This window comes from Prionailurus viverrinus, unplaced genomic scaffold (genome assembly GCF_022837055.1).
Source record: "Prionailurus viverrinus isolate Anna unplaced genomic scaffold, UM_Priviv_1.0 scaffold_45, whole genome shotgun sequence".
Taxonomy (NCBI): domain Eukaryota; kingdom Metazoa; phylum Chordata; class Mammalia; order Carnivora; family Felidae; genus Prionailurus; species Prionailurus viverrinus.
This window is the reverse complement of record NW_025927610.1, coordinates 1,253,029-1,266,058: the sequence shown is the minus strand read 5'-3', so window position 1 is coordinate 1,266,058 and position 13,030 is coordinate 1,253,029. Positions and strand designations below refer to the sequence as shown.

The 13,030-nt window shown below is 65.0% G+C and overlaps 1 protein-coding gene across 1 annotated transcript; it reads left to right on the top strand.

Annotated features, from left to right (window-relative positions):
* Positions 1-10,630: 10,630 nt before the first annotated feature.
* ADRA2C (adrenoceptor alpha 2C) lies at positions 10,631-12,575 on the top strand. The gene has a single exon (XM_047847299.1). The coding sequence runs from the start codon at positions 10,631-10,633 to the stop codon at positions 12,056-12,058; it is 1,428 nt and encodes a 475-aa protein (XP_047703255.1). The 3' UTR covers positions 12,059-12,575.
* The last annotated feature ends 455 nt before the right edge of the window (positions 12,576-13,030 follow it).

The window sequence follows — 13,030 nt, the reverse complement described above, 5'->3', positions numbered from 1 at the left end:
CCCGTCCTTGGGGCCTGTCTCACTGTCGCAGACCAGCCCATCAGGCTGCAGGTTTGGGGGACCCAGAGGCTCACACCGGCTCAGAGCACTGACTTAGTTTCCCCGTGGCTGCTGCGGCCAAGTTCCACGAGCCGTAGCTTCAATGATAGAAATGTCTTCTCTCCCAGCTCCAGGAATTCTGACATTAAAGGTGTGGGCGGGGCCACCTCCCCTGGCGGGTCCAAGGGGAAGACCCTTTCCACCCGCCCCCCCCCCCCATCTTCCAGATCCTGGGGCTCCCAGCGCTCCTGGACTCGTGGCCGAACTGCTCGGTCTCTGTCCATCTCATGTATCCCTCTCTGTGCATCTCTTCGTGTAAGGACACCAGCCATTTTGAGTTAGGGCCCACCCCGGTCCAGGGTGACCTCAGCGAGCCTGGGCCCTGTTTCCAAATAGGGTCACTCTCCCAGGTTTTGGGGGTTAGCACATGGATGCTATCTTTTGGGAAATACAGTTCAACCCATAGCAAACACACGGCTTTTTCCCTGTCTTAATTAGATGCCATCAGGAAACAGTTTAGACATTTCACATGAAAATCCAGATCTCTGTCCGCCTCCAGCGTGAGAACTTGCAGGGTGGGGGAGGGGGAGACATCCCCTCCCGCTGGGGCATTCTCCGCGGGCTCACCCCACCCCGCCCAGCGCGCTTCCTGCTGGGCCCCGGGGACACTGCCGCTGGGGCCCTCGGATCTGGCCCGATGGTTCTCAGCTGGGTGATTATGACCCCAGAGGACCCCTGGAAGTTTCTGAGGGCATTTCTGGTCATCACAACTGGTGTGTGTGGGAGGGGTGGGGGGGGGAGGGTTGCTCCTGGCATTAGTCAAAAGAGTCCAGGGATGCTGCTAATCGTGCTGGAATTCACAGGCTGGCACCCACAACAAAGCGGCGTCCAGCCGCAAACGTCAACAGTTCCCAGGTTGCAAACACACTGCGTTTATCTTGGCATATGGCTGCCCTGTGAAAGACTACACTTCCCAGCCTCCCTTGCAGTAGGTATGGCCACGTGACCACATTCTGCCCAATGGGGTGTCAGCCTAGGGCTGTGTGCGGCTTCCAGACGAGGTCGCCCTGTGTTCGGAAGACCGTGTCCTCCTGGCCGAGAGCTGACCCTGGGTGTTATGGCAGAATGGCCCCAGCCAGACCAGCCGACCAAGACCTGGAGGTGGGAGCTGCCTGCTGGGGACAGCCGGGGAGAGGGTGCAGGGCACCCGCCGGGCAGGACCCAGACTCGCGTGGGGGGAGAGATCGCTCCCACCTGGGCTGCTTTGTTACAGCAGCACTGCCTGTATCGTGACCCACAGTCCCGAATCTCGGGCCGGCCCCAAATTCCTGGTTTAAATCAGAGCTTCTTCTGGGAAGGGAAGAGTCAAGAATGAAACAGAGCAGACCTTGCCGAGCCCGAGCTCACGGGGTCCAGGTTGGAAGACCAACATCCCGGTGCTCCGGCCCGTGGCACGCACTGCGGCGCCCGCCCCCCCGCCCGCTTTCCGGAAACACTCGGAATCGGGGTCAACGTAGGAAGCTGGGGGGACTTCACAGGGCCAGGCTGAACGCGTCCAACTCTGCTTGTTTTCCCAAACACATCAGGGCTCTTCTGCATTTTCTGAACACTCTGAAGAAAGAATCGAAGCCAAACCAACCAACCAAACAAAATCTCTGAACTCCATCTGGCTCCGCGGCACGTGCCTGCTACGGTCAGATCCACAGATCGCGGGCGCGCACTTGCTTCCACTTAATTAGCCATTTCCTCCAGGTATGTTCCCCGAGCGCTACGTGAGGGCAATTGCGATACAAGGGTTGGGGAGACAGGCTGCGCGAAGGAGAGTGGGGGGCCCTTAGCGAAGGCAGGGGTGCCGCACTCCGTACCGGCACCGGCGTGGGCACCCGCCCCACTCCGGGCAGCCCCGGCAGAGAAATCTACACACTCAGGAGAGGAGGCGGCGACCCCGGCTCCCGTAGCCTCTGGTTACAGTTAAGGACAGAATCTCATCCCTACCTCCTTCTCTGCACACGCCTGGTGCTCAGCAGGGGAGAGGCAGGAGGGCAGAGTGGACACTACCTGGCTCGCTGAGAAGCCAGGCTGGGCGCTGCCTGGGCCTCAACTGTCTTGACTATAAAGCAAGAATACGAATGCCTATCTTGTGGAGGTGTTTGTTCGTTTGTTCATTCGTTCATTCATTCATTCATTCATTCATTCTCCAAACACCTACAGGCTCTGTATTCATTTCCTCTCGTTGCAAGAACAAAGGATCGGAAACTTAGCTGTATTACAAGAACACACATTATTTATTATCTCACAGTTCTGCACGCCGGAAGTTTACAATGGGTTGGCAGGGCTGGCTCCTGGAAGCTCCAGGGGAGAACCTGTTTCCTAGTTCTTTTCCAGCTCCTAGAGGCGTCTGCGGGCCCGAGCCGGCGGCCTCTTCCTCCTGTCCCCAGCCTTCTGCTTCCTGCGCTGACCCCCTGGCCTTTCTCCTTCACTTAGCAGGATCCTTGTTACGACATTTAGGGTCCGCTCTGGGATAATATTCCAGCTCACGGTCCTCAACTTAGTCCCATCTGCGAGGTTCCTTTGCCATGTCAGGTCACACGGGCCGAGGTTGGGGCCGTTAAGGCACAGACATTTTGTCTACAACAGACTGGCGCAGTGATTCTCAGAGGAGGCAGCGGGGGGGTGTGGACAGCAACTCAGGACACGGTCAGCCCCAAGCTGTACAACCTGCTCTCAAGGGGCTTAGCGAGGCCCCTTAGCATCCCCTCCGTAGGAAGCCTGGCCAAGGGAGGCTCCCGGGTGGGTTCCCTTAGAGGCTCCAGAACCCGCATGAAGGACCCCGGCTCTCCCCGCTGTGGTTACCACCCTTATCTCGAGCTCCTCGGGTCCCAAGGGCTGCCTGCTCTGGGCCTCGCACCCTGCACCTGCAGGAAGAAAGGCATTTGGTCCCTGTGTACATTTCCTGCTTGTCACCAGGGAGGTGATATTGGCTGGGACTGGCCGTGCGGCCCCTCCTCCAGCCAGTGGAGAAGGGAGATGGGTCCATCACAACAGGCTGTGCAGCATCAGGACCTTCCCCTCAGTGCTGGGAGGGGCCCTCTTTCCTGGGCACATCGCCGGCCCTCCAGAGAACCAACCGGGTACGTGGGTGTATCTGTCATCAAGGCTGTGTAACAAACCACCACTAACGGGCCAGCTTAAAACAACATACGTTGTTATCTCACAGTGTCCACGGGCCAGGAGTCCAGGTACAGGTTAAATGGGTCCCCTGCTCAGGGTCCAGAGCCCGAGATGGAGGTGTCAGCTGAGGCCCAGTCCTGCCCTCTCCAAGCTCCTCCAGTTTCCAGTAGAATTCAGTTCTCTGAGGTTGTCCCTGTTTTCTCTGGTTGCCGTGTGCCAGGGACCACTCTCAGCAACTAGAGGCCTCCTCAGATCCTGTCTTTGGACCCCTTCTCATGATACTGCTTCATCTTGGAGGCCGGCAGGACACCTCCGAGGCCTCAGCACCCTTCCAAGGGCTCACCTGATCAGGTCAGGCCCACCCAGCACATACTCCTCAGCCTTCTTTTTGGACGGGCTGCTACCTTCTCACCTCCAGCCTGGGCTGAGCCCCTACTTCCTCCAGAACGTTCTCCCTGAGCCCCCTCAGGCCCTACCACTTCTTCCCCCGTCTGGCATCTCCCAGGTGGTCACTGCCTGTGCCTCGTTCCCTGTGCTGCCTGAGGAGCGCCTTGCTCTCCACAGCCAACGGGCCCTGTCCACCCTGGGCACGAAGTGGGTGCCTAGTAGATGCCTCTTCAACAGATGCCCGATCTCCAGAAAGGGATACAAGGGGCCGGACCAGAAAGCCCGCCCCCGGAGGGGAAGGGGAGGGTCCTCTGCTAGGCAGGCAGACCTGTGGACAGGGTCACTCTGGGCCTCAAATGCTCCGCCTTCAGGCCTCAGCCTGGGGGTCACTCCCGAGACCCCTTCCAAGCCCCCCACCCCCAACACCAAGGTCACTGGTTGGGGCAAGGCCGAGGCAAAAGCCAGTGGGAGCCCAGCAGCATAATGGTGCGCTGGAGGGGAGCCACGCCGTCCCAGGCTCGTACCCCCGTATGGTCCCGAGCAAGGCCCCGAAGAGGGTGAACGGGCCTCACCATCCATGGACCGTTCAGGACAGGCCTGGCCTGGGGGAGACGCTCCCTAATGGTGGCTGCTGCGTGTGCCGCCGATGGCCAGGGGTTCTGAGGGCCTGGGTGCAGCCGCCGAGGGCAGGAGGGTGGCCAGGGTGGGCTCTGGACCTCGAAGCTTCACAGGGAGGCCAAGGGCCTGGCCGGGGGGGGGGGGGGGGGCGGAGCTCCTAGGAGCCCAGCGCTGGCGTGCTGGAGCCGTGCCCTCCACCCGCTCAGGTGTGTGGCAAGAGCACAGGCGACAGCAGGGATCAGCAAGAGGCAGGCGATGGCGGACAGGGCCCGGGACCCTGCGGTGAGCGGGCCCTGAGCTAAGAGCCTTGGACCTTTGTCCCGAGAGCCTGCACACCAGCCCCAGGGGCGGGACTTTGTTAGTGCTATCGCAGACCGAGGAGGCTTGGAGAAGAAGGGCGATTTCCCAAGGGCACATGGGGACACCTGGTCAGCCCGACCCTAGAGTGCAGACATGAGGCCAGGCCTAGGAGGGCCTCGAATGCCAGGCTCAGGCATCTGGACAGCGGCAAGCCCCAGAGGGAGCGCCCTGTCAAGCCCGGAACCAGATGGCAGAGGGGCAGGCCGGAGGCAGGGAGCCGTGAGAGGCTTGTGCAGCAGCGAGGAAGGGGACAGGCGTGAGCCTGAGCTCCAGCAGGCCCCGGGCTGAGTGAGGTACACAGCTGGCGCCTAATAAGACATGCTGACCCGCTGCTTTGATCTAGTACACTCACTGCAAATCAAAGACGGTCCCTGAAGCAGCTCTTTCTCCAGAGGGCCCTCTGCCAGGTCTGTAAGAACTCAGCTGGGCCAAATCCATCAATTGGATCAATATTGCAATGGAGTTGGTCTGCGGGTTAGTGCACGGAGAGCCGGGCCCCGGGCCAACAGATCCAGGCCGTGTTCTAACAAGACAAAGCGGTTCTAGAATCAGGGAGGGGCAGGCAGAGAAGCAAGTTCGTTTTTCCCTGCCTGTCTTTAAAAATGAAATTTCAAATCAACACGGGGGGCGGGAGGGGTCTTCAGCTCAGCTCCAAGGAGGAGACCAGTCCTCTCGGCCTGGAGACGGGAAGCCAGGCCAGTTTCCCTGTGCTGCTGCATCTGCGGGAGGGGCGGATGGGGCTCTTCTCCCTGCCTCCAGCCCTTCCCTCCCCTGTGGGCACCGAGCAAACAGACCAGATGCAACACCCACTTACAGGAGCTCACAGCCAAGTGGGGCAGAGCTGGCGTGTGAACCTTACAAGCAGCTGGTCCGATACCCCTACCTCACAGATGGGAAAACTGAGGCCCGGGGAGGCAGGGGGTTCTCCTGCTGCCAGACGGCAAGTCAGTGTTGAGCGGGAGCTGGGGTCCACGTCCAACGTCGGCGCAGAAAGGGGCCGCTGGGTGGGGGGCACGGGGGTCTGGCGCAGGCAGCTCCCGGGTGAGGCCCCGCTGTGCTAGGCCGGCAACACCTCCACGGAGCTCGCGGCAGGCGACCCGCAGGCCCGAGGCGCGAGGAGGGCGTCGGGGCTTTTGTGGGATTCCTGACCTCAGCCTCCACCCTTCACCCCCATGCCTCCACCAGCTTTCTTTTTTTCGTGTTTATTTCTTTTTGAGAGCGCACAAGCAGGCGAGGGGCAGAGAGAGGGGACGGAGGATCCGCCGCGGATTCTGTGCTGACAGCGGCGAGCCGGGCGTGGGGCTTGAACTCATGAACCGTGAGATCTTGACCTGATCTGAGGACAGACGCTCAACCGATGGAGCCACCCAGAGGCTCCCTCCACCAGCGGTGACGGAGCTCCCCCTGTGAGCCGGGAGCTGGGCCCTGCAGCAGGCGGGGGAGACACGGCCTGCTCTCAGGAGCCCACGGTTGAGGGGCAGGGCCTGACGGCCCGCCCCTGATGGCGCACACGGAGGCCAGCAAAGGGGCTCCCGATCTAGCCTGGGAGCTCAGGGAGGCCTCCTGGAGACCCGTGCCACACACTTTTAAGGAAGAGAAGAGCCCTGGGGGTAGACGAAGCGAAGGGTTGCCAGCCTGGAGAAGAGCACATGCCAAGGGCCAGACTCCGCGGCGGGCGGTGACAGATGGGCTCGCGGCCCGGAGCGGGTGGGCCGCAGAGCCACGTGAACGAGCTGGGCAGAGGTGACCCGCCGAGGGGGCACAGCCTGGCCCGAAACCCAGGAGGAGCTGCCTGCGACGGGGTGGCCCGACACGGCCCCCCACGGCCTAGGAGGGTGAGCGGGGCCCCCCGCACCTGTGCGCATGCATCTGTGTGGGGGTGAAGCACATGTGCACGCATGCGTGCAGGAGTCTGTGTGTACACACACGCACGTGTGCGTGGACACACGCCTACACACAAGTGAGGCGTGCACGAACGTACGTGCATGCACGCACATAACGCACGTACCTGATTTTATGCAGGTGTGTGGATGTGTGTGGCCCGGTACATATGTGTGCGTGAACTCGTGCACGCACAGTGTGTGAACACGTGGGCATACACACGTGTGCTCGTGCATGCCTGCTTGTGGGAGTATGTACGCGTTTGTGCGTGCACGCATGGATAGTTACGTGAGCATACTGCTGTCGTTTACACGGGCGTGTGGACGCACGTGTGTGCATGCAGCATGCACGGATGCGCGTGCGTGTGTACGTGGCCATGCAAGCCTAGGCGTGCACAGAAATGTGTGCACACGAATGTGTGTGTACATGAGCGCATGGGTATGTGTGTGCATGAATGTGTGTGTGCATCCACACCTGTGTGCGGGGAGGCGGTTCAAAGAGACAAGCCCCCCTCCGCCAGGGCTGAGGCCACTCGTGGGACACAGGCCAGGCGTGCACCCAGCAGGCGTGCCTCCAGATTCCTTCTCCCAGCCGCTAGGGCCCAGGACCCCACGTCCAAAGGCTGCGTGGCCCTGGTAGGACCAGCCTTTCCCTTCTGGGCCCCGCTCATCCTGGTTAGGACGAAGGCACCTGTGCCTTGGCGGCCCCGAGATGCTTTACTTCTGGGATTTTCCTTCTTCGATGTCCCACACCTGCCCCTGACGCCCCCACCCCCTCTCCCAGTGCAGCCTGAATCCTTACGTCACCCTCCCTGATATCCCTCTGGGTCCCTGATACCCCTCTGGGTCCCAGGCCTGGCCACGAGCGGCCCATCGGACAGTCTTTCCAGGCGCACGCCGTTTTGCTCGCTGTAGGGTGATGGAGAGCAGTCTGTCAAGCGCCCAGTTTTCAGCGTCGGGGTAAGAGGCCTCTCCAGCTCCTTTCTGAACAGCTGCGGTCCCCGGGGCTCCCGGGCACACAGGCAGGCGTGCACGGGCGCCGCCCTGAGGCCCAGCTGAGGACTCTTCAGGGGACCCAGCTCCCCTCTCCCCCTCCGCCCTGGGTCCAGGCCCCCGGGGAGGCGCTTGGTCCCGGGTTGTGCCAGGGAGATGTTGCCAGCGGTCCTGAGGTCAGAAGGCCAGCCAGGCGTCCCCAGGGGCCTGAGTCACTGGGCCGGCCAGGCACTCCGGATGTCCCCAGCCTGGCCTGGAGAGTCGCTTCCTGGGCAGCGGGAAGTCCTGTTTGTTTCGGGCCCCAGGTGCTCCGCATCCTTTTCCCTCCAAGTTCTTTGTGCCAGGCTGACCCTGAATATGAACTCATGAGGTGGCCAGTGCAGCCAGGACCCTGGATGTCCTGACAGCCCCAGGCGTCCCCCAAAGTGCCTCTCACAAGAGGAGAACCCCTCAGGCTCTGGAGGAGGCCCACGTGGCCAGCGAGCTGCTGGGGGTGGGAGACAGCTCTCCAAAACCTGCATCCGACCCCTGCCGCTTCTCTTTCTTGGCTCCTCCTCTGCCCCCCCAACCCCCGCCTCTAGGACAAAGCCCATCTCCCTGCCCCATGGGGGCTTCTCACTTCCCAATAACCCTCCTTCATGCTCCAAGTGCAGCTCAGAAGTCACCTCCTCCAGGAAGCCTTCCCTGACAACTCCACTCCCAGCCTAGGGGAAGAGTTCCAGGGCACTGACAGCATTCACTGGCCGTCTCGGGGTGTGGCACCGCCCGTCCCAGACGGTGGAGGGCCCCGCACGGACAAGGGCCGTTGCACTTGACCACGGAGGAGGCAGTGGTGTGGGTCTTCCCTCCAAGTGCCCTCCAGGCCTCCAGGACCGGGAGGCCCTTTCACAGGGAAGGTGGCTTTCTACCTTCCCTGGGCCGCGTGCCTCTCACCTGCTGTCATGGCTTTGCTCCCCCGAAGTGCGTAAGTGCCCAGGATTGGGAAGGGAGGTCTGGCCCTTCCTGGGCAGTCCCCCAGTCCAGAATCTCTGATTTCCGGCCTGGCCCTGGCCTGACCCCCTCCTCCTCCGTGTAAGGAGGTTAACGAGGATGCTGGGGCGCCCAGGGAGCCTCTCTGCTAAGACACCCGTGCTCTCCTACATGGGCCCTGTGAGCCTTCCCAGGGCTCAGAGGACTGAGAAGCAGCCCCCGAAGCCATGCACATTTCCAGGCATCACTAAGGGAGACCCTCTAATCCCTCCCTGCGACCACTTCCTGGAACCCAAAGGCATGACACTCCGGCCCCCCAGCCACAGGAATGACCCCAGCCCTCCCATCTGAGGATGCAGGGAGCGCGGCCAGGTGCTTTTCCAGACTGCTGGGAGGAATGGCCCTCCCCTCCTCCAAGCGAGAAACACCAGGCCTGAGAACTCCAGCCTCCTCCCCAGGGTCGGGCTCCCACAGACCTCAAGCTGCCCGGAGGTGGGTACCAGCACCAGAAGATGGGAACGACAGCGCACGCACGTTCTTGGAATGAATGCACGGGGACCTATGGTAGGGGTAAGCGCGCGGGGTGGGGGGGGGGGGGGGGGGGGAGATACCCTAACAGCTTGCCCCTAAGCCTGTAGGAATGAGGCACCCACGCAAAACCGCCCATCATCCGGGAAATTCATTCTGGGTGTTTGTCAGAGGCGGTGATTTTGAACATCACCCCCCCACCCTTTAAAAGCAGGGCCACGGAGCATGAGAATTAAACTTCTGTAATTGCCAACATGGATGCGGAGCCTGGGAGCCTGCCCAGGGCTTCCACTGGCAAGGCCGTCATGATTCATGCTCCAGCACCGCTTGGAAGTGGGCAGAGAAGGGAACTGAGGCTCGGGGGCAGGGAGGTGGTTCTGCCCCGAAACACCGACCGGAGATGGGAAGCGACAGGCACTCGGCAAGACCCCTGCGCACCAGGCTGCGTCGCGTCCTCCGCCAGGCTGCGAGCGGCCGGCTCTCCAATCAGGCCGCGGACCCCGAGCCGCCCGGAGCTGCGCGCGAGAGTGCGCGCCCGCGTGTGCGTGTGCGTGTGCCCGGGGGAGGCTAGGGAGCTCTTGTCTTAGAAAGAGCAGGTTTCTGGAACTCACCGCCCAGGCCAGCCGGCACTCAACCCCGTCCCGCAGGCTGCAGTCGGCCCTGGAGGGGGCGCCCTCGCCGTGCGCGCGCGCCTCGCGCCACCGCCCCGGACTCCTCCCCGGCGCCGCGCCGGCAGGTTCGCCGAGGCGGCCGCGGGCTCCGGCTCCCGGGCCCGCTCCCCCCCGGGCCGGCGGCGCTGGCCTGCCCGCCAAGCCGCCCCCGCCCGCCCGCGCCCCGCCCCGCGCGCCCGCCCCGCTGCGCAACTCTACCCAAGTTGGAAGCCGAGCCCGGGCGGCTGCACTCGCGCCGAGCGCACGGCGGCGGCGGCGGCGGCGGCGAAGGAGGAGGCGGCGGCGGCGGCGGCGGCGGCGCAGCTCGGGCGAGAGAGGCAGGCAAGGCGGAGCCCGCACGGCCGAACGCGGACCGCGGGGGGCGCCCGCGCCCGGAGCAGCAGGAGGAGGACGCGCGGCGGCGCCGGCGCCCTGCCCGGGAAAGTAAAGTTGGAGCCCGAGGCTGCGCGCGGGCGCTGGGGCCCGGAGGAGCGGCGGCCCGCGCCCCGGTGCGCCCAGCCCTAGCCGGCCGGATGGGAGGCGGAGCGCCCGGGCCGCCGCCGCCGCCGCCGCCGCCTGCAGCCTGCGCCCCGGCCGGGCTCCGGGGCCGCGGGGCCGCTCGGGCACGCCCGCTCGGGCGCCGCATCACCGTGGGCTCGCGGCCCGGGCGCTCCCCGTGAGCGGGGCCGAGGGCGGGGCCGGCGCGAGGACCCCGGGACCTGCCCCCCTCCCCCCGCCCTCCTCCCCCCCGCCGCCGCCGCCGCCGCCGCCGCGTCGCCGCTGGCTCCGGGAGCCTCCTGCTCTGCACTTACGCGCGCGGCAGCTGCGGGGAGCCCGGCAGCCACGCTCTCCGGCGCGCCGCTCGCCCGCCGAGCCACCACGGCCGAGGGCCGGCTGCGGGGCGCCGCGGTCCCCGGCGGGCGCGCCCCAGGAGCAGGCGGCGATGCGGGCGCCGGCCGGGGTTGGGGGGCGCCCGAGCTGCCGCGGCTGCGCCCCGGCTCCAGGCGGGACCGCGTAGTAGCTCGCGGGAGGACCATGGCGTCCCCGGCGCTGGCGGCGGCGCTGGCGGCGGCGGCGACGGCGGCGGCGGGCCCCAACGCGAGCGGCGCCGGCGAGGGGGGCAGCGGCGGGGCCGCCAACGCCTCGGGCGCCGCGCCGGGGGCCGCCTGGGGGCCGCCCCCGGGCCAGTACTCGGCGGGCGCCGTGGCGGGGCTGGCGGCCGTGGTGGGCTTCCTCATCGTCTTCACCGTGGTGGGCAACGTGCTGGTGGTGATCGCCGTGCTGACCAGCCGGGCGCTGCGGGCGCCGCAGAACCTCTTCCTGGTGTCGCTGGCCTCGGCCGACATCCTGGTGGCCACGCTGGTCATGCCCTTCTCGCTGGCCAACGAGCTCATGGCCTACTGGTACTTCGGGCAGGTGTGGTGCGGCGTGTACCTGGCGCTCGACGTGCTCTTCTGCACCTCGTCCATCGTGCACCTGTGCGCCATCAGCCTGGACCGCTACTGGTCGGTGACGCAGGCCGTCGAGTACAACCTGAAGCGCACACCGCGCCGCGTCAAGGCGACCATCGTGGCCGTGTGGCTTATCTCGGCTGTCATCTCCTTCCCCCCGCTCGTCTCGCTCTACCGCCAGCCCGACAGTGCCGCCTACCCGCAGTGCGGCCTCAACGACGAGACGTGGTACATCCTGTCCTCCTGCATCGGCTCCTTCTTCGCGCCCTGCCTCATCATGGGCCTGGTCTACGCGCGCATCTACCGCGTGGCCAAGCTGCGCACGCGCACGCTCAGCGAGAAGCGCGCGCCCGCGGGCCCCGACGGCGCGTCCCCGACCACGGAGAACGGGCTGGGTGCGGCAGCGGGAGCGGGCGAGAACGGGCACTGCGCGCCCCCGCGCCGCCCGTGCGCCGACGTGGATCCGGAGGAGAGCAGCGCGGCGGCCGAGCGGCGGCGGCGCCGGTGTGCCCTGCGGCGGGGCGGGCGGCGGCGGCGCGCGGGCGGCGAGGGGGGCGCGGGCGGCACGGGCGGCGCCGAGGGGCCGGCGCCGGGGCCAGGGGCGACCGATTCGGGCACGCTGGCTGCCGCGAGGTCCCCGGGGCCCGGCGGGCGCCTGTCGCGCGCCAGCTCACGCTCCGTCGAGTTCTTTCTGTCGCGCCGGCGCCGGGCGCGCAGCAGCGTGTGCCGCCGCAAGGTGGCCCAGGCGCGCGAGAAGCGCTTCACCTTCGTGCTGGCGGTGGTCATGGGCGTGTTCGTGCTCTGCTGGTTCCCCTTCTTCTTCAGCTACAGCCTGTACGGCATCTGCCGCGAGGCCTGCCAGGTGCCCGACCCGCTCTTCAAGTTCTTTTTCTGGATCGGCTACTGCAACAGCTCGCTCAACCCGGTCATCTACACCGTCTTTAACCAGGACTTCCGGCGTTCATTCAAGCACATCCTCTTCCGACGGAGGCGAAGGGGCTTCAGGCAGTGAGCTGCTCGCCCCGCCCTGCCGGGAGACCCTGGACAGCTCCGGGCGGAGGCCCGGGAAGGCGTGGCCCCGCAGGGGATAGCAGGGGGGTAGCTTCCCCAGAGACCCGGGGATGGATTGGCCTCCAGAGCCCAGGGGAGGGTGCCGGCGGGGGCCGGGAGCATGGGCTGAGAGACGCAGGGTCCCTGGGGAGAGGGGAGGAGAGAGGGGCGACCCCTCTGCCTTCCCGTCTCAGCAAAGGGCTGCTTCTGGGGCTCCGGGCCTGGATCTGGCTCTGGGGGCCCTGTGAGGTGTGGCTTTGAGGTCAGGGTCTTAGCAGAAGTAAATGCAACCTCCCGAACGGGCGAGAAAGGAGTCCCCCCTTCCCCCTCAACCCCCCCCCCCCCCCCAGCACACACCACCTCTGAGCAAGGGCTGACTTCCCCAGGACCTCGTGGGGGCGGCTGTCTTGGGGGAAGAAAGAGGCCACTGACAATCTTTGGTTACTGAAAGTATTTAAATGTTTGCCAAAAACGACAGACAAACAACCAAACTATTTTCTAAATAAACCTTTGTAATCTAAGCGTTGATGTAGCAGTCAGTCCTTAAGCCGCCAGCGTGGGGGTATCTTCCAAACCTCACCCTGCCCACCCCCCCTTCCCCCTGCATCCCGTTCCTGGCCCGGGAGCTTGTCCCCCATGGAGAGAAGCAGGGCTCTCATGATCTAAGGCCCCAGTTCTGCCCCCTCCCCCCCAGTAACTTTGGACCATGCTGTCGCCTGGGAACACTTTGTGGATTTTCCACTATGGAGGAGACATGGGTGAGCCCTGCCCAGAAGAGGGCCCCACCCACCAATGGGGCGGGGTTGAGGCCTGACAAGTCCCCAGATCCTTCCTTAGTCCTTACCGGTGACCTTTACCACTTTCTCAGGGGTTTTGAACATGGAGTGAGGGGGCCACCACCTGCATCGGCAGAGGAGAGGCTGGAACCTGCCCG

Excerpts from the sequence above, each read along its gene's own strand:
- ADRA2C (XM_047847299.1), top strand. The coding sequence starts at position 10,631 with ATGGCGTCCCCGGCGCTGGCGGCGGCGCTGGCGGCGGCGGCGACGGCG.